Source organism: Crinia signifera, chromosome 2 (genome assembly GCF_055691185.1).
Source record: "Crinia signifera chromosome 2, ASM5569118v1, whole genome shotgun sequence".
In the NCBI taxonomy this organism is placed as follows: Eukaryota; Metazoa; Chordata; class Amphibia; order Anura; family Myobatrachidae; genus Crinia; species Crinia signifera.
In genome coordinates, this window is record NC_139218.1 from 170,185,583 (window position 1) to 170,213,342 (window position 27,760).

General features: G+C 44.0%; 1 protein-coding gene across 1 annotated transcript in view; it reads right to left on the minus strand.

The window, feature by feature from the left end:
* Window positions 1-507: 507 nt before the first annotated feature.
* Window positions 508-27,760, minus strand: part of LOC146060209 (bromodomain and PHD finger-containing protein 3-like) — a 587,893-nt gene continuing 560,640 nt past the window's right edge. Inside the window, 5 exon segments of the mRNA XM_083173193.1 lie at window positions 508-907; window positions 9,248-9,405; window positions 11,890-11,987; window positions 12,142-12,221; window positions 12,878-12,956. Coding sequence (XP_083029319.1) covers window positions 721-907; window positions 9,248-9,405; window positions 11,890-11,987; window positions 12,142-12,221; window positions 12,878-12,956 — 602 coding nt within the window. The 3' untranslated portion in view covers window positions 508-720.

Below are 27,760 nucleotides of genomic sequence, written 5' to 3' on the forward strand. Positions count from 1 at the left end.
CTCACTCTAAACAGGAATCTCATGCTGCATGGCATGTTGAGGTTGACGTATGAGAATGCATCTACATTATGGGGACTGACATTCTTTATTCATTTTTAAATATCGTGGAGACTAGATGTACCTAATATATAGACAAATCTGTATGAAAATCTACTCTTCTCTTAAGAGATGGGAATAAGGTACAGATAGGGCAGGCCTTATGCTTGCTGGCGAATCGCCAGCAGCATGCTGCTGGCGATCCGCCAGCAACACGGCGCGCCATCTGACTGAGACGCGCGTGCGTCCCCCACGCACGTGCGTCTCAGTATCCGGGCGGCCGGCGGGCGAGGCGGACGCAATACTGTCCGCCTCACGCTCGAGGGGGGCTGGGGGGACCGGAGGAGGCTGTGGGGGGGTGCGGGCGCCCGGTGTGGGCACCGGGCGACCGAGGGCAGCACCGTCGGAAGGGGACGCGCGCGCACCTCGTGCGCGCGCGTCCCCTTCCGACACACAGATGGCGCGGGAGCAGGGAATGGCGATGGCGACGCCATCGCCATCCCCTGCAAAGATGAGCCCGGCCCCATCTGTATGATACAACATGCTACAGTGTATTTTGGCACAATTATCTCTTATTATTTTCAGTTATCATAAAAATTTCTAAATTAACAGTACAAGGGATGAATTTAAGACACAAACTAATCAGAATAGTATAATTTACCTTCCATTATGGAAAAATAACAATTAGTATGGGCAGTTTGATGTGATGAATGGGTGGCAGCCTCTTACACGGCTCAGGTGGGTCATAGCGCGGTCATAGGCCACCTGAACTGACTTGCGGATGCTTGTTTTTCGGCCCTCTAACATTTTCAACTTGTCTACTGTATTATCAGCACCCAAAGGTAAAACCTTGTCACTGGGAAGCCATTGCCTAAAAGATAAAGTTGTATAAATAATAATAATAATATGAAAAAATATTGATACATTAAAAAACACATTGAGAACTTCAGTATTACCCATTTCTTACAAAGATTCTCTTAATCTTTTAAGAGCTTATAGAAAAAAACAACTGCAATAAAAATGACTCCACTAGAAAAAAGGTAACCTAATATTAACTAAACATTTGATGCCAGGAAAACCTATAAACATCGGTATTATAAGACTGTAAAACAGCTGCAAAGCGGTTATGTACAATTTGTAACGCAGTTTGTACACTTGAAAAGCTTGTAATAACTGACTCTCAACCAGCTCCAAAACCTACTAGAACAACCCTTAAAACCAATTTTGTCATTCTATCTTAACAGTTCTCCACCTAACCAGTATATATGGTAGAGGGGATTTTTTAGGTAAGGATCCTAAAAAAGAAAACAGCGCTTGTGTTGGAGCTGCCAAGGTCTTGTAGTTTGATTGTGATACGAATTATGCTTAAAAGGAGCAAAGGTAGACCGGCGCTTGGATGGGAGGGTGAAGGGAAGAAAGAGGGTCATAGTGCAGTAAAGGAAAGAACAAAATAAAAAGTAAAAAATATTAAATATAAAAATACAGTAAATATAAAATAAAAATAAATAAAAACAAACATAAAAATTGACAAACACTGGCGATAATGTTTACAGCCCCTTTAGGGTGGGTTAAGATGAATTGTCCCTGAGAGAGAGTGGCCTAGCACTAACTAGCCCTATCTATTGGTACCTGGAGTCTGTATCAGAGCGCCAGTGTGCAGCAGAGCGGTGAGGCGGCAATGTGCAAGTTTCCAGCTTCAGCGTGACCGTCTGTTCGGCGGTACGGAGCGGTGCTGGGCAGCGGTCTGCTAGGTCTATTTTCTCTTCTTGGGTATCTTCAGTAATCAATTCAACGTGTTTCACGTCACTGGGACGCTTTTTCAAGAATGATTTATTTAAAAGGATTTTCTCTTTATATAGCAAATCTTTATTGATAAAAACAGGAAGTGCTTGGAAACGGAAGTTCACTTTTTCGGCGGCAAGCACATGAGTCCAATAAAAACAATTTTCTTTTTTTGTTTATACGCCAGAAAAATGAAAAATATAAAAACATATAATTCTACCAAAATAAGTGAAAAAACTAAAAATTAAAATAGCAAAAACAAATTGAGAATAAAAATGGAAATAAAATAAAAAATAAATAATAAATAAAAATAAAATAACGAAGTAGAAGAAAGAAATACTTCACCCTCCCATCCAAGCGCCGGTCTACCTTTGCTCCTCTTTAGCATAATTCGTATCACTTATAGTATATATGTCATCTTTATGTGCCCACCTACTCTATATTGAATTACAGACTTCTAAGAGAAGGCTTTCTCTCCACTCTCCCTCTAATTGCTCACTATAATAATATATATGTATTAGCCTGTGCTTGCTGCATAACATATCCTGTTGTCAAGTTTAGCCCTGTGTATAATGTTACTAAACCCTTGTGGCAACTTACAAATAAAACATAATAATCAGTGGCGTAACTACAAATATCTCTCCCCCCTGCAGAAAAGTTTCTGAAGCGCTGTCTCTCTCCCCACAGCAAGTCCCCGATGCTCACTTGCTTAGATTCTCCCTGCTGTGTCCATCCCTGGCAATAACTCCCGCAGACCCCCGGCGCCCAAATTTACTATGCGCCTCCAAGCCATCGCGGGATCTGCGGAGCTATAGCTATGCCACTGATAATAATTTAGGTACTAGCCCCTCATATAACTTCAGCAGCTCATTTACTGCATCTGTTGGAATTTAACTTTGATACAGTAAACTTTTGTCAGACTTTAATTAAAGTTATTAAATGTTAACTTTGTAAAAGTGCAGGAATTTAAAGTTAGCTCTTTTTAACAGTGAATGATTTCTGCTTCAGGCATTCTCTACATTCTCTTAAGTTAAGGATTGTAATGTGGTTTATAAAGTACACTTAAACATATACACTCCAGCAAAATCTTTCTAACTTAAAATCCAAAAGGGGGTTTTTGTTTGCGGAGAGCAAACAGAAAGACAAATGTGCCGGTAAACAGCCGGTAATTCATTCATTCGGGCGCATGAAGGGAGGATTACCCCCTCCCCTTGATTACTCATACCTTCTCATTTGGGCACATTGAAGGAGAGCTACTCCCTCCTCCATTCATATTAACATCAGGTTTCACTCGCCGCAGTTAGTGGTGAACAGTCTGTGTCCGTTCATTTATTCTATTTCATTCATCCGGGTGCAAGTAAGGAGATTTACTCCTCCAAAATCATTGTTATTTGTATGTTTATCTCGCTCATATGATGTATAATATGCTTTTTCCACGTGTAAAAACATTTATCAACTGCTGTCAGCCTTGAGCAGAGTGTATATGTCTAATCTGTGATATATTCTAATAGAGAAAAACTCCTGTGCTGGAGTAATAATATATCAGTAATAATAAGCTAACAATGGGGCAGATGTATGATCCGTCGTTATGGGGGAGAAGGGGTATTAGCGCACATTATGTGCACTGATACCGCTTCTCCCCCATGTATGAAGCGGCCGGGATGCGGTAATGGACAGGGGCGCTATGCGCCCCTGTCCATATCGGCGCTGCTATCAAAATGATAGCAGGCCGAATGTATGAACGGTCAGCATCGCTGACCGTTCCGCACGAAGCCGGATTTGGCTTCGCCAGCCTCAGGCTGGCGAAGCCCTATCTAAACAGCAGGGACAGCGCTGTCCCTGCTGTTAGGTCTGGGCTGCGCTGGGGATCTCGCGTGAACAGCGAGATCCCGCGCATGCCCAGTGCGGCCGGCCGGGGTACAGGAGATAGCGCATCAGTATTAACTGATGCGCTATCTCCAGAAAGGGACATCGCCGAAGGGGGGAGTTAACGCTCCCCCGCTTCGGCAGACAAGATGTTAATACATCTTGTCGATGTCCCTTCCTGCTTCGCCTCGCTATTGAGGCGAAGCAGGAAGTATCATAGCGGCGCGATAAGCGCTGCTATGATACATCTGCCCCAGTGTGACCTAAAGCTATAATTTAACAGCAGCTTTCCGGTGCTTGAGAGAGTTCAACCTAGCTTAAATAATAGCAAACAATGTTTAGCAATAAACATTAGGACAAGATTACGCTTAGTGTATGACAAACTTTAAATCCCTATGCACCAAGAAACTGACGTGCATGCTTCATCAGTAGCTTGATAGTTATCATGTACACACTATCCAATCCAGCAGATAAGTGATCTGAGAAGCACTTAGAAGCAAATTAGAGTGCAAATGTTTTCATGTCAATTGATACCAATGTTTGAATAATAGGATATAGCGGCTCTACAGCAAGATACAACACCCTCTGTGTAGTAGGTAGTTCCTCGCACAACGGGTGTCAGATAACCACCTCTTTGTCATACAGTATGTGCCTATGCACATCCTTGCTGGCAGGTCGCCAGAACGTACGCGCTGGCGACCCGCCAGCAGCCTCGCCAGCGAGGAGACTGAGGCGCGCGTGCGTCTCACGCGCACGCGCGTCTCAGTCTCCGTCGCTAGCGTGGCGGAAACCCTGTCCGTCTCCGCCTCAGGGAGACGGACGGTGTTAGGGGGGGGTTAGGGGGGATGCGGGCAGGCGGCGGGGACCCCGGGTTACCCGGGGAAACGTATGGAAGCGCCGTCGGAAGGGGGCGCGCGCGCCTCTCGTGCGCGCGCGTCCCCTTCTCACGATCGCCATGGCGCTGGCGGGGGATGGCGGCTGGCGACGCCAGCGCCATCCCCTGCCAAGATGGGAACAGACCCATCTGTACCTACCAGTAATTCAATCTCCTAGGTTAAGCACTGGTTACTTTTCTACTTCGGTACTAAACTCAACACTTTTTTCGTCAGCCATACACTTGACAACATAAGACTCTCTCATCAGGGATTCGATGTCTTTGACAGATCTCTGAAAGCAGAAGTCTGGTTGACATGTGATCTGACACTCTGCTACTGGCAATCACTTTTCAATCACTCTCTCATCCACCCAGTCCAAAATGTTATCCCTGCAATGCTGAAAAGCATCAGGGGATCATTTGGGCTGGACTGGAAAGCAGAAGTGATCTGTACCCTAGCTCCCGTATACAACCCACCTGGTACTCTCAATTGACACCAATGCCATATGGTTACCCATATGCCTTAACCCTAACCATAGCCCCACGGTGCGAATTAGGGGCCGACCCAGTAACCAGTGAGGAGACTCCTGGCAAATAGTCGGTTGGCAACACAGGCAAGGAGGTCAAATAGCAGATGCACAGGAGCCACCGGTTGTGGGGGCAATTTTTCACGTGGGTTTTCTCTAACTATGTGCGAGAATATTTGATAATAAAATGAAAAATTTATAAAAAAATGCATGTTATGCACACATACAAATATGTACAATTTGTGGACGGTATATTGTAAGAGACGAAGCCAGCCAATAAAAGGCATATGATGAGTAAGTCTGCTGAATATTTGTAGACAGCTAGAATGAGTGCTTAGTCTATACAATAACACAAAGTCTATTTGAAACACTTTTTATTCATGTGTAGATAAATTCAAGAAAAGAAAAAGTACACAATATTAATTGACTGTACAATATATGAGCTACAGATGGGTCTGGTCCCATCTTTGCAGGGGATGGCGATGGTGAGAAGGGGACGCGCGCGCACGAGAGGGCGCGCGCGTCCCCTTCCGACGGCACTTCGATCCGTTCCCCCGGGTCCCCGCCGGCTTGCCGGCGGTAACCCAGGGTCCCCGCCGCCTGCCCGCACCCCCCACTAACCCCCCCTAACCCTGTCCGTCTCCCTGAGGCGGAGACGGACAGGGTTTCCGTCGCGCTAGCGACGGAGACTGAGACGCGCGTGCGCGTGAGACGCACGCGCGTCTCAGTCTCCTTGCTGGCGAGGCTGCTGGCGGGTCGCCAGCGCGTACGTTCTGGCGACCCGCCAGCAAGGATGTAGGACATAACATACTGTACAATTGCTTCTTATTTTTTAGGTGTAGAGTCTAAATAAAAGTGATGTTTTAAATAACCAATCTTATCATTTAATGATTAAACAAAAGAGTGCGCCCAAAAAGGCACATTTGTCTTTCTGTTTGCTCTCCGCAAACAAAAACCCCCTTTTATTCAGTCACAATACTGAATGTGTTGGGCGCACCACCAATCTACGACTACAATAATGGTAAAAAGTAGTCTATAATATTGGTAATTAGATACATTCTTCTGCGAGATGTTTTGAAAAGTATTTTAGTCTGTGCGGATCCAAAACCCCTCTCTGTATCTAACGTAAAATCCAACTGTAAATCAGTGTGGTAGGTCTCCTTTTTGCATGGTGTGGAGATATGTAACATGAAATCCCTACTTCTCAATGCATGTACAGTATGAAATGAATAGCTTTAAATGTAGAGGAACAGCTATTGAAAATAATAGGGGTGAAATGTAATAAGGTGTGATTTTTATAGACTGGGGGTCAAAAATTGCACCATATCGCACATGTGACATTTGCGATTGTCGTCAGAAAATTTGCAAATGTGCGATTTTTTAGACAGTCAGAATTTGCATGCAATTTCTGGCGACTCTCAGTAACAGGATTGTGGGGGGGCGGGGGGGCGGGGGGGGGGGGGGGGAAATCCTGTGGATCCCCCGTATTTGAGGGATCAGCACTGGGCTCTTAGACCGCTTCCAGTTCCAAAAATATGGGGGACAAAAAACTGGGGGTCCTCCATATTTTGGAACCAGCACTGGGCTCCAACAAACAGCGGTGTCATGCTACCTCTGGGGACACTTTTCATACAGTGCCCCCTGGCCGAACAATGCTCACAGGGAATCCCTCTGATGCTGGAGACTCCGCTTAGCCCTGATTGGCTGAAAGTGTCTCTATGGAGACGCCTATATTCTCTGTGATGTTAATCACAGGTATTCCGCTGAAAGTCCAAGGACAGCGCTGGAAGAGCAGGCGCTCTGTCACTGTTACCTGGTAAGGGTGAGTATGTAAATTGAGGATATGGGACAGTTTTTCAAGTGAGGAATCTTCAGAAGATCTCCCACAGATTAAATGCTCGGCTCTTGATTGCTCCTAAACTGTATGTTTGAGTGAGGAAATAGTAAAAAATAGACTACAGAACCTGATTAATAAAAAAATCTCCGGGCCCAGACGAAATACACACTAGGATACTAAAAGAATTGAGTTCTGCCATAGCACTACTATAATATCTGATATTCGAGGAATCAATTAACTTGGCGACGGTACTAAGGTAGCTAACGTAGTACCAATATGGAAGAAAGGTAGCAAAACTAACACTGAAATTATAGACCGGTCAGCCTTACATCCATTGTGGGTAAAATATTAGAAGCAATAATAAGAGATAGTATCCAAAATTTCTTAGAAAAGGAGAAATTTTTAAGTAAGGCTCAGCATGGGTTTTTTCAAAAAAAGATCATGTCAGACTAATTTAATTAGCTTCTATGAGGAAGTCAGTAAGTGGCTGGACTTAGGGAAATCTGTTGACTGCTTGATTTGCCGGTGGGGGTGATTACATCAACCACTGTTAATGAAATTAAATCAAAACTGGATGCATTTTTGGCCACTAAGGGAATCCTATAGATATGAAGTACAAAATATATTATGCATGATGTATACATTATAAGTAGATGCCTTATGTTTACATATCCTAGATTTTAATAAAATTGCTGCAATAATTGAATAGCTCATATCCATGCGTATAAAGTAACTTTGCAAATGAATTATTAATGTTAAGTTATACTGAGTTTAAGGTTACATAATTAGATGTTATGATAAGTAATAAAATGATCCAAATAGCACATTGCCTCCAAAATTATGATATTAACAAAGTAGAACTGACCCAAGTTTCTGCAAGGAGCTTAAATAATACAAGAATACTGGGTAGCTGTTTCCTAGCACGGCGCGCAGATTTCCTACATACGGCACCGTAGGGAAATCGCATTGCATGCAATGCGATTTTTGAATTTTTTTTTCCTATGGGCATTGTACCCCAGTATATCGCATGGCATGGCATCACACGTCCCACAAAATCGCATGCGATTGCATGCGATTTGATAGGGTGTGCGATGCCATGACATTAGGTATACAATCATATGATTGTATGTTCCAAAAATAGGTTTAACACACCCCCTCCACTATCCATGCCACCCCGAAGCATGGCAAGTGCAGTGAGCCCTGCGAGGGGCAGCGGAACGCGTCCTCCTATTTTTCATTACCCCACTATCCACACCGGCGTGGAGTTGATTTTATATAGTGTGGTGAGCGCAGCGAGCCACCAAGCCCGAAGCGTGGTGAGCGCAGCGAGCCCTGTGAGGGGACGCGTATTACTTTACATGTATTCCGCGTCCCCTCGCCACACTTCGGGCTCGCTGCGCTTGCCACACTATATAAAATCAACTCCACGTCGACGTGGATAGTGGGGTAATGAAAAAGTCGGAGGACGCGTTACGCTGAGCTCGCCACGCTTCGGGGTTGCATGGATAGTGGGGGGGGGGGGGTGCGTTAAACCTATTTTTTGGGTAATATAATCATGTTATTGTATACCTAATGTCATGGCATAGCACCCCAGAAAATTGTATGCGATCAAAAGATTGCATGCGATTTTGCGTGAGGTGCAATACCATGCGATGAAATGGCTCTGGGGACATAACAGCAATGAATAAATTAACTTAAAAATCGCATCGCATGCATTGGATTGCATGCGATTTTTATCGCATGCGATGCGATGCGATGGCCTGGGGACATGAAAGCAGTGAATAAATTGAATAAACAGAATAGCCCTCTACGCAATTAACGTAGTGAGCGCCGTGCTAGGAAACAGGTACCGAATACTGTATACTGAAGAAGTCATTGGATTAGATTCTTTAACCCTTTGAGTGCCAAATGAATTTATCAAAATTGGTGTGTAAATTGCTAAGCAAACATTATTTTCATTATAATGACCTGTCATGTTTACCTTATATAGGATATACAACATTTGTTATTTGAATTTATATAATAAATGTGAGCGATGCCGGCATTTTTAGCCAATATTTTGCATATCTCTCACAGAGCTGAGATGTTGGCATTTTTAGTGGAAATTTTTGTGCATTTCTCACAGAGATGTTAGCACTCAAAGGGTTAACATTAGATAAGGTAAAAATTACATTTTACATTTCTAATTTACTAATTGCTCTCATCACTATATACAGAATTTACATCAGAACAGAATGTTTTTGTATTGAATCAACAGAGTGCACAAATCAGTTTCTTCTGACACTATGCAATTAGTAGTCTAGAATAAAAGTGTAAGCTTCTTACCAAGTTCTTTTATTGTCAAAAAATAGAACAAGGAAGAGTTTCTGTGCGTCATTTTCATGGTATCGCTGTTCTCCTAACTTAAGTACTTCCAGGGGTGGTACAGGAATAGGTACTCCATTGTGTTGTAAACCCTCTCTAGGCATATTGGGATCAATAATCTAAAATAAATGAAAATTACAAGTTCAAACACAGGGCCTGGATCCAAGTTGCAAGCAAAGCAAAAAGGCACACAACTGGGCAAAACCATGTTGCATTGCAGTTGGGGCTGATAATATATATGCAGACAGATTTATATTTGTGTGGGTTAGATTTTTTTCTGTGTAGGAAAAATACTGGCTGCTTTTGTATGTACAGTAGCCCACAGATCTTTGACTTTATTTTAACACTACAGTTCAATTTCAGTTTGAACCTACCCCACTCAAATCTAAAGCCACACTCTAAGCAATATTGCACATTTTTCCACGTCTGAGCTATATCATTTAAAATATAGCTTAATGTGTATGCTAAATATGGGCAAGGGTGCGCACTCCCTTGGGTAGTTAACAATGCCTTCTGTCGACCTGCATGTAAGACAGAGCACAATGTTAATGAGGTACATGCTGCAAAATTCCGAATGGCCCCTGCTCCCCCTGCACTTGCTGATGCCCTGCCAATATCGGCGAATACACAAATAGTGTAGTATGTACCCAGCTTACAGATGGAGCCACACTCATCTAGACTGCCACTAGCGCAGCCAGTCGTATGGAAGCACAATAAGTAGAAAAGCTTGGCGTTTGGCATATGGCGTTACTGGATGAGTGCAATACCAGAGATCATCCACCAGATATCGTTTTTTTTAAATCACCATTGCGAATGCTTCAGATGTCTAATGCAAAGCTATAGCGAAAGAATCCAGTATGCATGTGCGTGCAGTGTCCGGTAAAATGCTTTGTAGCGAAAGAACTACTGTACATTACTGTACTGTTCAGTATGTTAGATATACTTTTTTTCTGAAAATACTATTACATAAACGTGCGTCTCATTACATTACTTATAACTCTGGGGATAAATGAGCGAGTATACAGTACTCTCGCAGAAAATGGGACGCACATGCATGTGAGACACTAATGCGTACCATCCTTGGCAAACGGCGTGCCAAGATGGGTCGATGCAGTGTGAATGCCGCAAAGACAACCGCAGATCCATACTATAGGTGCCACTTGTGTAAGGGCACTGCTGTCCTTGCGTCTCATTATGTTACACTGGTTAAACACAGGTTTATGCTATACAGTAGGAATGCCATACAATACAAGCAGGCCAGACTTGTGCATCGAGGGGGATATCAAAATGGCTATCGAGCATCAACCATGGCTTCACGGAAGCCCGCATATGTGGAGCGAGCAATGGCATAGGTTTTACATGTCTAAGGGGGAATGCTGAAGGTGCGTCTCATTATACTAGTTAACACACAAGGGCTGCTGACAAAAGCACAGATGCTGCAATAATCAATCCGCAGCTTTCCCCTATCCGCACCACTGTCCAGTTTTGGGGGCTGAGCACCTGACAGTGGCTGACCCAGGATTGCTCACCGTCACCTGTCTGCAGTCCGGCAATAGGGCCCTGGCTGCAGAAAAAGCCAGAAGCCCCTGCAAGCTGAGTGGACAATTGAAGGAGACCCCACCCACGGGTGATTAACAGTCAAAAATGGAGATATCATGGTGAAGAATGGACACATTTTCCTCTTAGACTATAATGGGCACATTAATTCAGACCCACCATGGGTTCTGACGCTTGTAGTTAGCCTTGTGGGGGTCTCAGAAATGTAGGGTTCATATGCTCTGGAAGGTAAACGTCTCCCCTTCCATAAGAACACAGATCTGAGCTGACTGAACCACCAAATCAGAGAAATAAAGCTTAAAGCCCATTTTAATTTAACCATAGGGTTAAGCTGCAGCAATTCTATAGCAACGTGATTTTTTTCACCAGCGTTGCTGACACTGAAACACATGCTGCATTATATTGTATAATTAGAGAAGGACATATCATTCCAACCAGCAGCTCATTGGCCGTATTGTCCATGGTACATAGATGCTCATACAACTTCCCCATTGTCTATGTTTAGCTAGCATAATGAGATGCTAGTTAATGCTGGCAGGTCACCCCTAACTTCCCCCGACCCCTTCTCCCATTTCCTGGGAGACTGTACTTTTCAGACAAGGAGGCCAGCATGAATACTGAAAATTCTGTCCAAGTCCCCTAGCCAAAAACTCCTGCAAGCTGGGCAGACAATTGGAAGGGACCACACACACTTCCTTGCCAGTATAACAAACTATTAACCAGTATACTCCGAAAGCAAATAATTTCCTCTTTCAAATGGCATTAGTCTTGAGTCTCTAGACACCTAGAAATTGAGATATCAGGGTGCAAATTTGACACATTTTCCCCTTAGACTATAATGGGCCTGTTAATTCAGACCCACCATGTAAAATCTGTATGGAGATGCTAAGCACAGTGTTTTGGCATAAGGAACTTAGGGGGGTGCTTTACTTCTATTCTTTACTTCACTATAATTCTATAGATATAACTATTTTGTGTAAAACCTGGAATTAGGCCTACAATCCATTAAAGCAATGTACAATTTCCATAATAGATGATAATCTTACCAATGCAGGATAGGAAGGATATCCACGACATTTAGCCCAGACTAACTGAAGAGGCTTCAGTTCTGTGGAACGGTCACATGACATTAGGAGACTTTCTGCTGAGACATTTGTATGTTAAGAGAAAAGTTCAAGAATCAATAAATTAAAAAAATGTAAAAACACCACTAAAGCTGGGTAAACAGAAAATATTCATGGAGCATATTATCTAATGTGTACCCAGCTTACAGTAAATACGGAATTAATCCCACTTACCTCGGTAAGTACAATGTTCAGTTATGGATTCAAGTAGACTGACATGAGAGAGAGATGGCTTTCCTAATGGAGTCAGATGCCTGAAGTAATAAAATAAAACCCCCAGAAATTAAATATACACATTCGCTGGTAATAGTCTTCCAACACTGGTAATAGTCTTCCAACAGTAGTTCCAACAGTAGTTACCAACATATGAAATAAATCAATGCTGGCTTCCTGCAGGAGATAAAGCCCCCAACCCCCACAGCTGAAACTACCCCCTCCCCCCTACAGCTGAACCTACCCCCTGGCTTCCTGCAGGAGATAAAGCCCCCAACCCTCACTTCCCACAGCTGAAACTACCCCCTCCCCCCTACAGCTGAACCTACCCCCCCCCCTCCACCTAACCCTAAGTCTCCCCCCCAACAGACCCTCACCGTTAAGCATCCCATATGTCGGGATTCCAATGCCAGCATTCCAATTTGGTGCCAGTTTCCCATTAGCAGTTCTGGTAATGACATAGCGAATCGTCAGGGAGGTGTAAGGATACTGAATGCCTCCCTTAACAGTCATCTTCCAACAGTAGTTACCAACATATGAAATAAATCAACCAATTTTAATTTGATCGTCATACATGTTATGGAGTCACACAAACAGTCAGTCATGATATTCACTCTCTCGTAAATCAGTGTGTGGTCAGCTTATTTCATATGTTCTTACAGTAGATACTACAAAAATACACACAAGAATTACCTACCCAGAAGTATACAATGCTGGTTCCCTGCTGTCAGAATATGAACCACTTCTTCCATGTGTCCCAAATCCATTGTCAATTTCTATGGCAAAGAGTAAACGTAAATAAAACACACATCAGGACATGACCATCCCATAAGAACCTTGCCATCTAACACTCTTCTTTCCCAGGATGCCTCTCTTCGTCTTCTCCATCCATTTTACCTACTTTACCTACCCTAATCCAGTCCTCTTCTCCCTTGACCTCTTTACTTTCCTATTTTCTCTCCTCATTTCTATTATCATCTGTCCGGTATTGGTCCTAGGACTTTCTTAAACATAACCACATTTAAAACTGAGCTGATAATCTTCCCACTATCCCCAATAACTTCATTTCATGAATTTACAATCTAAAAGTGTAGTGTCTCCCACTTCCCTTCAGACTGTAAGCGCTGTTGGGTTCAATAGTGTGCATGCATATATTGCCCCTTCAGAGAAATACAGATGCATTACAGTGTATACTTTCCTAGTCCCATGGAAATTTCTGACTATGGGCCTTATTCTGGTTGAGTCGGTCCATTCCACAATCTTTCGGACGGCGAGTTTTAGCTAACTGCACAAGCGTAAGCAATGCAATGCGCATGTGCAACGCTGTGTCTCCGCACTCGTTCTCAACAATACAGTCTAGAAATGTCCACCGAACACTCTCGGGAAGTATGGGCATAATGTGGGCATGTATAAGGGCGTGGTTTCAAAGTGGGCGAAACTGGGCGTAAATATATGAGTGCACAAACAGTGGTAGGCGTGCATTCGGACCAGACACCGAGCGCAAGCAAACCAACACTGCAGAAATCTTCAGTGAAAACAAGCAGCTTTCACTTCTCGGAGGGCAATGGTTCATGCGCTAGGCATTCGGATTGCCCAATTAGTACGGCCGCACCTAAAATACTCGCAGCTGAGCACAATACAATCCAGTCCTCTGGTCATTTTTGATTAATTAACCCCTTCCTGACGCAGCATGTTTTTGCCTTCCTGACAGAGCCCTTTTTTTCAAATCTGACATGTATCACTTAAGTGGGGATAACTTTTTTTTGCTTTTACTTATCCCAGTGATTTTGAGATTGTTTTCTCGTGACACATTGTACTTCAAGTTAGTGGTAAATTTGGGTCGATACAGTCTGTGTTTTTTTGTGAAAAATACCAAAATGTTGTAAAAAAATGGAAAATTTAGCAATTTTCAAAATGTTAAATTTTCTGCTTGTGAGACAAATAATCATACCACTCAAAATAGTTAATAACTAACATAGACCATATGTCTACTTTATGTTTTCATCATTATTTCAGCCTCCTTTTAATTTTTTTGGACACTAGGAGGCTTAGAATATGAATAGCAAATTCTCAAATTTTCAAGAAAATTTCAAACACTGATTTTTTTAGGGACCAGTTCAGTTCTGATGTGACTTTGAGGGACTTGTATGTGAGACACCCCCATAAATGATGCAAAAACTGCACCCCTCACAGTATTCAAAACAGCATTTTGGAAGTTTGTTAACCCTTTAGGTGTTTCACAGGAATTAAAACAAAGTGTAGGTGAAATTTCAAAATTTCATTTTTTTTGCAGATTTGCAATTTTAATACATTTTTCTAAGGAACACAGTAGATTTTACTAGAGAAATGTGACTAAAATTGATTCCCCCAATTCTTTTGTTTTCATAAATATCCTATATGTGGCCCTAGTGTGCACGTTGACCAAACCACAGGCTTCATAATAGAAGGAGCACCTACTTGATTTTGGAGCCTCCTTTTTATGAGATTATTTTTTAGGCACCATGTAGGTTTCTAGGCACCATAAGATGCTAAAAGTTAGGAACCCCCCCACAAGTGACCCCATTTTGCAAACTACACCCCTCAGGGAATTCATCTAGGGGTATAGTGTACATTTCAAACCCCCAGGGGTTTCACCAATTGTGGTACAACTGGGCAGTGAAAATGAAAAATTATTTTTTTTACACAAAAATGCAGTTCTGGCTCCAAATTTTTCATTTTCACAAGGAATGAAGGAGACAAAGCACCCCAAAATCTGTGCACCAATTTCTCCCGAGTACGGCAATGCCTCACATGTGACCAAAAAATACCATTTGGGTGCATGGCAGGACTCAGAAGGGAAGGAGTGATTTTTGGATTTTGCAGCTCAGATTCTGGTGGAATGTTGGTGGGTGCTATGTCGCATTAGCAAGACCCCCGAAGCACCAATACAGTGGAACCCCCCCACAAGTGACCCCATTTTGCAAACTACACCCCTCAGGGAATTCATCTAGGGGTATAGTGTACATTTCAAACCCCCAGGGGTTTCACCAATTTTGATACAACTGGGCTGTGCAAATGAAAAATTAAATTTTTTACACAAAAATGCAGTTCTGGCTCAAAATTTTTCATTTTCACAAGGAATGAAGGAGACAAAGCACCACAAAATCTGTGCCCCAATTTCTCCCGAGTACGGCAATGCCTCACATGTGACCAAAAAATACCATTTGGGTGCATGGCAGGACTCAGAAGGGAAGGAGGGATTTTTGGATTTTGCAGCTCAGATTCTGGTGGAATGTTGGTGGGTGCTATGTCGCATTAGCAAGACCCCCAAAGCACCAATACAGTGGAACCCCCCCCACAAGTGACCCCATTTTGCAAACTACACCCCTCAGGGAATTCATCTAGGGGTATAGTGTACATTTCAAACCCCCAGGGGTTTCACCAATTTTGATACAACTGGGCTGTGCAAATGAAAAATTACATTTTTTACACAAAAATGCAGTTCTGGCTCAAAATTTTTCATTTTCACAAGGAATGAAGGAGACAAAGCACCCCAAAATCTGTGCCCCAATTTCTCCCGAGTACGGCAATGCCTCACATGTGACCAAAAAATACCATTTGGGTGCATGGCAGGACTCAGAAGGGAAGGAGTGATTTTTGGATTTTGCAGCTCAGATTCTGGTGGAATGTTGGTGGGTGCTATGTCGCATTAGCAAGACCCCCGAAGCACCAATACAGTGGAACCCCCCCACAAGTGACCCCATTTTGCAAACTACACCCCTCAGGGAATTCATCTAGGGGTATAGTGTACATTTCAAACCCCCAGGGGTTTCACCAATTTTGATACAACTGGGTTGTGCAAATGAAAAATTACATTTTTTACACAAAAATGCAGTTCTGGCTCAAAATTTTTCATTTTCACAAGGAATGAAGGAGACAAAGCACCCCAAAATCTGTGTCCCAATTTCTCCCGAGTACGGCAATGCCTCACATGTGACCAAAAAATACCATTTGGGTGCATGGCAGGACTCAGAAAGGAAGGAGGGATTTTTGGATTTTGCAGCTCAGATTCTGGTGGAATGTTGGTGGGTGCTATGTCGCATTAGCAAGACCCCCGAAGCACCAATACAGTGGAACCCCCCCACAAGTGACCCCATTTTGCAAACTACACCCCTCAGGGAATTCATCTAGGGGTATAGTGTACATTTCAAACCCCCAGGGTTTTCACCAATTTTGATACAACTGGGCTGTGCAAATGAAAAATTACATTTTTTACACAAAAATGCAGTTCTGGCTCAACATTTTTCATTTTCACAAGGAATGAAGGAGACAAAGCACCCCAAAATCTGTGCCCCAATTTCTCCCGAGTACGACAATGCCTCATGTGTGACCAAAAAATGGCAGGACTCAGAAGGGAAGGAGTGATATTTGGATTTTGCAGCACAGATTCTGGTGGAATGTTGGTGGGTGCTATGTCGCATTAGCAAGACCCCCGAAGCACCAATACAGTGGAACCCCCCCCACAAGTGACCCCATTTTGCAAACTACACCCCTCAGGGAATTCATATAGTGGTATAGTGTACATTTCAAACCCCCAGGGGTTTCACCAATTTTGATACAACTGGGCTGTGCAAATGAAAAATTACATTTTTTACACAAAAATGCAGTTCTGGCTCAAAATTTTTCATTTTCACAAGGAATGAAGGAGACAAAGCACCCCAAAATCTGTGCCCCAATTTCTCCCGAGTAGGGCAATGCCTCATATGTGACCAAAAAATACCAGTTGGGTGCATGGCAGGACTTGATTTTTGGATTTTGCAGCTCAGATTCTGGTGGAATGAATGGTGGGTGCTATGTGGCATTAGCAAGACCCCCGAAGCACGGTGAAATGATGAACCTAATAATCCATAGATGTGTGGTATATTTTAAAACACTCCTTTATACATAGGCCGGGTTTGTCGGGGCAAGTTTCACAGTGGAAAATAGTATCCTTTCTTATTCCCTTTTTATAGCAAACTTTGCACCTTTTTTGTGTCCTGCCCTTTCTTGCAGTGGAGGGGATTTCGTTAGGAAAATGCTGCCCTGGTACAATACGGGGGCCAGTACTAGAAGTACTGGGGCCCTCTGCCTGCTGGTTCCCAAATATTAGGCCCTTTATGACTTCCTCTTGAAAGTGCATAAATGTCCCACTCTGGCTGGTAGAACGGAATAGCACGTAAGCGTTATACAGTGCCATCTGGATGATATACACGGCCAGCTTCTTGTACCAGATTTTTGTTTTCCGCAGGGGACTGTACGGCTTCAGTACCTGATCTGAAAGATCCACTCCGCCCATGTACTTATTGTAATCTAGGATACAATTAGGTTTTGAGGTGTGGGTACTGGTACCTCGTACAGGGATGGAGGTGGTACTGTCTCCATGAATTGTTGTCAGTATAAGGACATCCCTGTTGTCCTTATATTTGACCAACAACATATTTTCGGTGGATTGTGCCCTGCTTTCACCCCTTCTCAGTACTTGGGCAATGTGCGTTTTTGGGAGGCCTCTTTGGTTCTTGCGCACAGTACCGCAAGCTGCTGTACCTCTTGAACCAAGGGCCTTAAACAGGGGGATGCTAGTGTAAAAGTTATCCACATAGAGGTGATAACCTTTATCCAGGAAGGGGTGCACTAAATCCCAGACAATTTTTCCACTAACACCTACGAGGGAGGGGGGGCATTCTGGCGGTTCAATTCTTGAATCCTTCCCTTCATATACCCTAAACCTGTGGGTGTACCCTGAGGTGCTTTCACACAGTTTATACATTTTTATGCCATACCTTGCCCTCTTACTGGGAAGGTACTGGCGGAATTTAACCCTTCCTTTAAAATGTATAAGGGACTCGTCGATACAAATAAATTTTTCAGGGATGTACATCTCTGCAAATTTGGCACTGAAATGATCAATGACCGGCCTGACTTTGAATAGCCGGTCAAAGGTGGGATCATCTCTGGGTGGGCACTGTGCATTATCGGTGTAATGTAAAAATTTAAGGATTGTCTCAAAACGAGTCCGAGTCATGGCCATACGGTAAAATGGGGTGCTGTACAGAACATCTGTACTCCAATATTGCCTAATTTCTGGCTTTTTTACTATGCCCATATGTAACACCAGACCCCAAAACGTCATCATCTCTACTGCATCTACAGGGGTCCACCTAGCAAATGATGATGTGGGGTTTTGAGCAATAAACTGCTGGGCATATAAATTACTTTGGTCCACCATTAAATTTATAAAATCATCAGAGAAAAATAATTTGAAAAAGTCAATTTCTCTGAGACCTGTTGAATCAAATTGGATTCCTGGGATGGCCAAAAACTCAGGAACCTGGGGCTCAAAATTGTCTGGTGGTGGGGTCCATACGGGATCAATCATTTGGGGGGGGGGTCTCAGCTGCTCTACGGGGGCGTCTTTGAGGGGGTCCCTCATCACTAGAGGAGGAAGAGGAGCTTAAGACGAATCCTTCAAATTCCCCGCTTGCGTCACTGGCTGTGTCAGAGTCAGAGGCAAGCATGGCATATGCCTCCTCCGCTGAATACATTCTTCTGGATGACTCGGATGACATTTGGGATGACATTTGGGATGCCATTTTTATTTTTGTGTTTCTGTAAGTGTAATGTTTCAACACGTGTATAGTGTAGGGGGGTACAAACTTTATTTCAACACGGGGGGTATGTAGTGTGTAGTGTGTATGTAGTGCAGAAAAAAAAAATACTTTATACAGGAATTTGATCCCAATAAAAAAAAAAAAAAATTGAAGGGGTTAAAAAAAAAAAAAAAAAAGGTCCTGCGCCAAAAATTGAGCACAGATGTTGGTCAGTAACGTCCGTCACTGAACAGCGCTCAAAGGCAACAGGACACCCACAAAAGCAACGTGGGTGTAAAAACAATTTAAAAAAAAAATAAACCACAGCACTCTCCAAAAAAAAAAACAATTTAAAAAAACTGCAGAAAAAAAATTATATCAACCCTGTGCCAAAAATGCTGTTCAGTGATGTACGTCACTGATCAGCGGCCACAGGACACCCACAAAAGCAACGTGGGTGTAATAAACCACAGCACTCTCCAAAAAAAAAAAACAATTAAAAAAAAACTGCAGAAAAAAAATGATATCAACCCTGTGCCAAAAATGCTGTTCAGTGATGTACGTCACTGATTAGCGGCCACAGGACACCCACAAAAGCAACGTGGGTGTAAAAACAAAACCCCACTGCACTCTCCCAAAAAAAAAAAAAAACTGCAGATCAGTGATGCAACACTGATTAGCAGTGAGGGGCAGCAGGCACACAACTGTGGGTGCAACCTGACAGGGTATATATATAAAAAAAAAAACTGGACCCCCAAAAAGTTGCTGATCAGTTAATTAATTTAAACTCATCAGCACAAAAGGGGGGGCAGCAGTCAGTTGCACAGAGAGCACAACCTTTGGTGCAACTGACAGGTATATATATAAAACAAAAAAAACAAAAAAAGTTGCTGATCAGCACAGATATACTGATCAGCACAAAAGGGGTGCAGCAGACACAAAATATAGCACTCTCTATCACTCTCTATCACTCTCTGTCACTCTCTGTCACTATCTCTCACGATCTGTGACTCTATGACACTGCAGCAGCAGCACACAGGAAGTCACAAGATCCAGGAAGCATCCAGCTGCTGGCAGCATGCTACCAGCGGTGATCAGGTAAGTATCAGGCAAGGATCAGGTATGTATATCACACAACGGGTCTTTTTCGGCCTCACAGCGCTCCCTATAATCGCTGCCTGGTTATTCGTTCAAGGAGCACCACTCCTTAACATACGTAGTCACAAATACAAGAGAACAATAACCGGCGCTGATTATAAAAAATGACTTGTGAGTAGATTTCCTCCTTAGTCTCCACAAGTCCTACTGGAATCCCAACGGATTTCACTAGTTGGACCACACTGACCTGAGTGTGGGTCCCTATGTACACATAGCGTTTCCTTTGTCCAAAATTCCTCTAATCAGCAATCCACACGTCACAAATAATTTCCAACGACTGACCTGGGAAATGGTCCCTATATTCACATAAAGGTATCTTTGGACAAAGTATATTCTTCAAATAGACTCCAGAATCAACCAGCAAAGCACATCAATGGCATAAGGAACCAAACTGACCTGTATATAGGTCCCTATGTTCACGTAGCGTGTTCTTTTAGTCGCTCACTCCTTACTTTGGACCAAATATACACGATAATCGGATTTTCTCCAAAACACGTTTTAATTTCCAAGTGGATAAAAGATAAACAATAAAATGTAGTAAAAAAATGGGAGCTATTCACAGGTATAGACCAATAACACTATATTATTCCTCCTCACCCGGAATGAGTCGGAACAATCTGTGATGCCCTGATGGTAGGGTGGATATTGGCCTCTCCTGTGTCCAGCGTCCCTGTACACCAACGCGTTTCTGACGTCACCGTCCTTCCTCAGGGTGTTCAGACACCCTGAGGAAGGACGGTGACGTCAGAAACGCGTTGGTGTACAGGTTTATTTGGTCCATGGGCAGATGGCACTTGCGGCTCCACCCACTCAGCGCCAAAGGAGGCCAGGACATGCAAGAATCTTTCGCTCGGGTGACACTCTTTGGGATGCCCGATGTTGAGGTACTCACTAGGTACCGGTTACCCCCACATGTCATTCTAGAAATCCTCTCTTTAATCGAGAGTGATCTGGAATCTCATCATCAGCTCAGGACGGCAATGCCGCCTCACACCTAGCTGTTGGCGGTGTTGCATTTCTGAGCCTCAGGATCATTCCAGCAAGTAGTGGCAGTACTTGCTGGGATATCCCAGCCTGCTTTCTGCAGAATCCTGAGGCGTGTGATGTCAGCCATGTTTAGGCGCAAGGGGCACTTCATGGCCATGTCTTTTGCACAAGAGACCCTTCATAGGAGCAAGCGGGCATTCCATCAAATTGCTGGCTAATGTGATAGGGGCTGTGGATGGGACCCGTGTACCATTCATGCCGCCATCACGCAGTGAGAAAATATATAGGAACCGCAAAATGTTCCACTCACTCAACGTGATGGTGGTATGTGGACCATCCATGGAAATTTTCGACTTCAACTCAAAGTTTCCCGGAAGTGCCCGTGACTCATGTTATCCGACAAACCGGGATTTGGCAAAGACTCCAAGAGCTTGAAGGCCGTGATGCGTGGGTTCTGGGTGACTCCGTTTACCCATGTACGCCCTGGTTGCTTACGCCGTACAGCTCCCCAACACCGGGTCCACAGGAGGCATATAATGGGGTGCATGTTGCCACCAGGCAAGTGGTGGAGCGCACAATTGGCCTGCTAAAGGGTCGCTTTCATGTGCTCCACCGCACTGGTAGTGACTTGCAGTACTCCCCTGAAATGGTGTCGAGGATTGTGGGGGGGTGTTGCTTTTGGCACAATATTGATGTGTGACGTCATGTCCCTTTTGATTAATTGGGAAGTAACAACATCTGAGCCGCAAGAGGGTGCCCTGCCCCCATCCCGCACCCCGGAAAGCATCAGGGGATACGATGTGCGGGACTCTGTAGTTACACATTTCTTCAGGTACATGTTTTAATGTTGCAAAGACAATCCACTATTTAGTCAGAATAAAAGCATCTAAAGTTACAAATATAAAATAAATGTGGGTTCACAAGGTCACAATAGGCACGATGACCTATTTTGCACAAATACAAGTACACTGTCTTTAATGTTTGGGGTGTATTGTTGTGGTAAAACAATGTTGGTGGTACAATGTCGAGATATGTCTAAATGTATCACTTTTTCCTATATTATAGTTGATGTTTGGAGCCATGTTAGGTGAGTATCAAAGATGACTTCCCAGAAAGCAGCACCGTTTTCAACTGCGGAGCTGCTGGCCCTCGTCTCCATCATGGAGAGGAGGCTGGGCCGTGCGGGGCCTTTTATAAGCAACCGCGAGAAGCGCCGAGTCTGGCGCAGAATATACGCCCGCACACACAGAGGACCGTCGCCCAGCTGGAGAGGCGATGGTTCGACCTGAGGAGGCGCCAGCCCGAGCTCCTCCAATGTCTGAGGCAGCAAATTCAACAATGTGAGTATTTCAGCATTAAACACAGATTCGCCAGTTTATGCACTTATTTTCAATGATTAACAAAAATGCAAGTGCAAGGATAAGTGGGTGTCAATGAGGATAATTGGTTGTCAATGAGGATAAGTGTGTGTCAATGAGGATAAGTGTGTGTCAATGAGGATTATTGGTTGACAGTGAGGATAAGTGGGTGTCAATGAGGATAATTGGTTGTCAATGAGGATAATTGGTTGACAATGAGGATAATTGGTTGACAATGAGGATAAGTGGGTGTCAATGAGGATAATTGGTTGCCAATGAGGATAATTAGTTGTCAATGAGGATAAGTGGGTGTCAATGAGGATAATTGGTTGACAATGAGGATAATTGGTTGACAATGAGGATAAGTGGGTGTCAATGAGGATAATTGGTTGCCAATGAGGATAAGTAGGTGTCAATAAGGATAATTGGTTGACAATGAGGATAAGTGGGTGTCACTGTGAGGAGACTCTCCAGAGGAGAGTTAATGGAATATCACATCTGTGTGATACTTGACAATTGACATACAGTAATCTGGATATAATACAAAGTAGTATATGGATACTAAGTTTGTCCCTTTTAAATCTTTTCCCTTTTTTCCCTCATCCATTGCTCAATTGGATCATATATACACAGCATGGGAAAGAGCAGCACAGGCCCGTGAGAAAGGGGCCATTGAGGAATAGTCCCATTCCCCTACCCACTCCCATTCCCCTACCCACTCCCAAACCAGCTCCCAATCCCCTATCCACTCCCAATCCCAATCCCCTACCCACTCCCAAACCCATACCCCCTCCCAAACCCATACCCACTCCCAAACCCCTACCCACGACCAATCCCCGCCTACCCTCCTCCAACCCAAACCCCACTCCCACCCCCCAACTACCCTCCACCCACCAACCAGGCAGGATAAATTGGACCAGACGATGGTGAAAGTGTATACATTATGCCTCATGTACTTGATTAGTGGTATGTGTTATGTATTGTAAATTACACTATGGACTATGACATAAATGGAGTATGGTGGACATTGTTAAAAAATGGTTTGTGTCTATACACAATTAAAATCCAGGGTAGGGGCAGAAAACAACAATATTAACCAAGGCCACAATGTATCCATTATCCTGTTGGATATAAATTTGAAATCCCTGCTGCTATTACCCTTCACCAGCAGCAACAACATCACACATAGGTTAGTCAAAATCGCATGCATGTCTCATGGCTTACCGTGCGATTCGATCCCGATGTGATCCTATTGCACCGGGAATGAAGAGAATGGCTGCCGACTGTGTGTACACACCATTAGAGCCGAGTGGCAACAGATGTGATAGTGGAGCCGATAAGCCTCCAGTATGAGGTACCGGCACTGGAGCTGTGCAGGAAAAAGCGCTACTAACTAAAACAGATACAGTATCAGCAGCAGCGCATGGTTGCAGATGGAGAAATCCTCCTGATCTGCTGACAGTGCCTCAGTGAGCCAGGGGAGCGGGTGCCGTTGCTGTAGTCAGAAGGCCATACAAGTTCAGCAGCTAAGCTATCCGGAGTAATACAGAGCAGATTTAACCCATGGAGGGGAGGAGAATGTCTGGAGTGGAGAGCCTGCAGGGAGTTCACCACACATCATACCTATAGATTGTAAGGTTGCGAGTAGGGCCTTCCTAACTCTATTGCTGTTTGTTATAACCCAGTTTTGTTATAAAGCACAACAAAATTTGCTTTATAAGAAACTGTTAATAATTACCTCCATTTAAGTGTACTTCAAACTAATAATATATATATATATATATATATATATATATATATATATACACACAGTTCCAGTCGGCCAAGCACTCCCGATAAAATGATAATGTTCTGGTGCCAGCTGTAAACCCCGGCTGGGTCAAACAATGTATATCCGGCCTCTGCTGAAACCAGCAGAGTCAGCAGCACTCAAGGTATGAAGAATAAACAAAAATCAGCAGGTAATGCAGCAACGTTTCAATTTATTGGAAATCGTCGTCAGGCTTAACTTACAAACATAAACACTCCTTATATCTTATATCCCCCATCCAAAGTGAACGCCTGCTTCACGTTTCCTGCGACTGTCAGACCCCGTCACGCACGTACGTCATGATCGTGTCCGGTACCATGGTCACCACGGACGCAGCGTCTCATGGACAACCATGGCCTCACACTGCAGCAGAGCCAAAGAGCGGTTACCACTGCAAAGTCTTAAAGGGACACGATCTATAATAAGATACTGTAATTTGGCCATACTGTGGCCAGCCTGTGCAAAATGCCTTGCAACAGGCTGGTCACTGGTGCCTGCTGCTATTGCCGCCCGTATGGCTGCATGATGTCCAACCATCCTTTCACGGAGCGTCCGCTCCGTTTTCCCCACGTAGTGGAGTCCGCAGGGACAGGAGATCAAATATACAATGTAACGAGTGGTACATGTAACTTTATGGAATATCTCCTGCCACTGAACGGATGGCAGAAGCTGTCACCAACTTTCATGCTACGGCAGGTAATGCAATTAAGACATCTGAAGCACCCATTGCGTCTTCCCCAAAATTTAGATACTGGAGGATTACTGGGCATAGTGGAGATGTCGGTGCGTACCACCCAATCCCTGATATTTCTACCACGGGTGTAACACTACATAAGCTTAACATCAGAGAGGCAAAGTTCCCTATCAGTGCCGACAATAGGCCAATGTCGTTTGGCAATACTATTGATGTCTCCACTAGCTAAATTAAAGTGATTAACCCAGGGGATTCTTTTAGGGGCATTGTCAATGGTGTTTTTGAGCTCTAGAAGGGTGGCTCTGGGATTAGATAACGCCTTTTGTTTGGCCTTATATAGAAGCTCTAGATCATACCCTCTGACCAAGAAGTTTTGAATCATTAAATCAATCTGGTCGGATGATTGCTCTTGACTACTGCAAATTCTACAGACTCTAATGAACTGAGAAAATGGTAAACCAAATTTCAGTGGTTTCGGATGGAAACTTGCAGCGTGCAGGATGGTGTTCCGGTCCGTACTCTTTTTGTATAATGAGGTAGATATCCTGTCATCTTTCAAAGTCACAGCCACATCCAAGAAATTTACTTTGGACCCATCAATAACAAAAGTGAATTTTAAAGGGGAATTGGACATATTGTGTCGACCAATGAAGTCGACAAACTGTAGTTCAGTCCTGCTCCATATCAAGAAAATATCGTCTATGTATCTGGTATAAAAAAAGATCATACTAGATACAACAGGGTCATCAAAGAAAATTTCTTGTTCGGCTGAGAACATATATGCGTTCGCGTACGATGGGGCCACGCTGGACCCCATCGCACAGCCAGAGCATTGAAGAAAAAATTACCATCATGAATGAAGTAATTATGAGAGAGTAACATTTCCAACAGCTCACAAAAGAATGGAACTGGGGGGCCCTTATATAAAGGATTGTCATCAATTAATTGCAGCTCTAAGACCTCCCTCATTCGGGATCATCATATATAAGCTGGATACATCCACGCTACAAAGGAAACACCCCTTAGGGATATCCACAATCGATAGTAATTTATTAAGGAACATGGTAGTATCCAGCAAATACCGAGGGTGCTGCAAAATGCAAGGCTGTAATAAGGCATCTAGATAAACAGCACTATTCTGAAAGAGAGACCCATTGGCAGCAATGATGGGTCTACTGGGGGGGGGGAGGACAGTGGCATTCTTATGCACTTTTGGAAGTGTACAAAGGACCGGGGTGACGGGCCCTATAGGAATAAGTGCAGAACCCAAGGTCTTAGTAATGTACCCTTCAGACACAGCTTTACTAATGAGATTATTGAGACCTGATAAATACAAATTGGTCGGATCCCTATCCAATTTTCTGTACACACTAACATCAGCCAGTTGTCGTTTGATTTCCAATTTATATGCCCGTAAATCATATATATATCGTTATAAGCAGCTTATTAGAACGATCTTTGACATAATATGGGAAATTAATTAAGCGCTTGAAAAAAATGTATTAAAATGCAATAAGTGAAAATAAAATAAAAACATGTGCCATGCCGTATTTACCAAATAAAATCATGTAACCTTGATAATTCAATGTTTACAACTCCTTTTGGAGTTTTTTTGGGAGGTGCCTTTTCTGAAATGATGGTACTTTTGGTATTCCGTATTCCGTTTCTCCGAAAGTGAGAGTGTAACTGCACAAGGCAATAGTGAGGCAGTCCTTATAGCTAACTGTCCATATCTATTACCTTCTTGCAGCGTTTCTCCTTTCTCCGTCCACGGAACTTTCCAGCCGTAGCGCTCACTCGATACCGGAAGTTCGGGGTGTCGCTTCCGTGTAGCGTGTTTTGCGGCTTACTTCTGGCAAACTTGCATCAGCTCTTCTCCTTCTTATCCAACGCGTTTCGAAGCACTAGGCTTCTTTTTCAAGGACTTCATCCCAGTCAGATAGAGCGCAATCTCGCCAATCTGGCTAGCCCCAGCACTGGCTAAAAGGCGCTCCACCTGTATGTCCAGAATCACATTGGTGGCCAGCACTGCCTATTACAACTGAATGCCCTACTATTACCTTCCTTCAGAGGGTTGCTTAGAAACTGCCCCACAGCAGCTGTCATAACACAAGGAGCCCAAGGACCCGACAGGATTACCTGAGAGAGAGGGGATGCTCGGTGATGGGCCCTGGGTGCCAAACAGGAGAGGTAGAGTCGGTCTAGGGTGCACAGAGTGCTGTGAGGAGATGGTTCAGAGGAGATTGAGGAGTGCTAGGCTACAAGAAGAACCAACGCATGAAGAGGCACCACCGCTGCAGCTCCAGATGCTGAAGACGAGTCACGACTGAGCAGCAGGGCGGAGGAGAAGACATGTGCCCAGAGAGACGAGTGCGGCAGATGCAGAGGAGACCCCGGCACACAGTGACCACAGGGAGAAAGGCTGACAAAGGCTGCTGTGCACACCAAAGGGGAGCGGAGCATGCACTGGACAGAGGGTGTTGGGTCCTGCTGTGAGCAGAGCGAGAGAGAGAGAAGTGTGCACCACCAGCCAACCTCCATGTTGACCGCGGGATGCTGCAGTCCAGAGGTTGGGCTTCCCCCATTGCTGTAAACAGGAGCCTATGTGGCCTATATGGATACATTTGAATGAGCTGGAAATAAACTTTCAACTGTTTCTTGTTCCTCTTGCGCCTACAAGTGTAAAACGGGATTATGGACTTTCTAGCTCTTTTCGCTGAGGAGATATTTGAAGGAATAGAAGGTATATATAAGGATACCAACACCAAGGTAAGCTGCTGGGCTGCCCCCAGCCACCGTCTGAGGTGAATGGATGCTTCACAGGCATCCATTCACCTCCTCCCTGCCTCTGCTGCTGTCTGCACAGTACAGTGGTGTATGCGCCACCCTCCCAACCTCCATGTTGACTGCGGGACGCTGCAGTCCGGAGGTTGGTCTTCCCCCATTGCTGTAAACGAGAGCCAGGTCG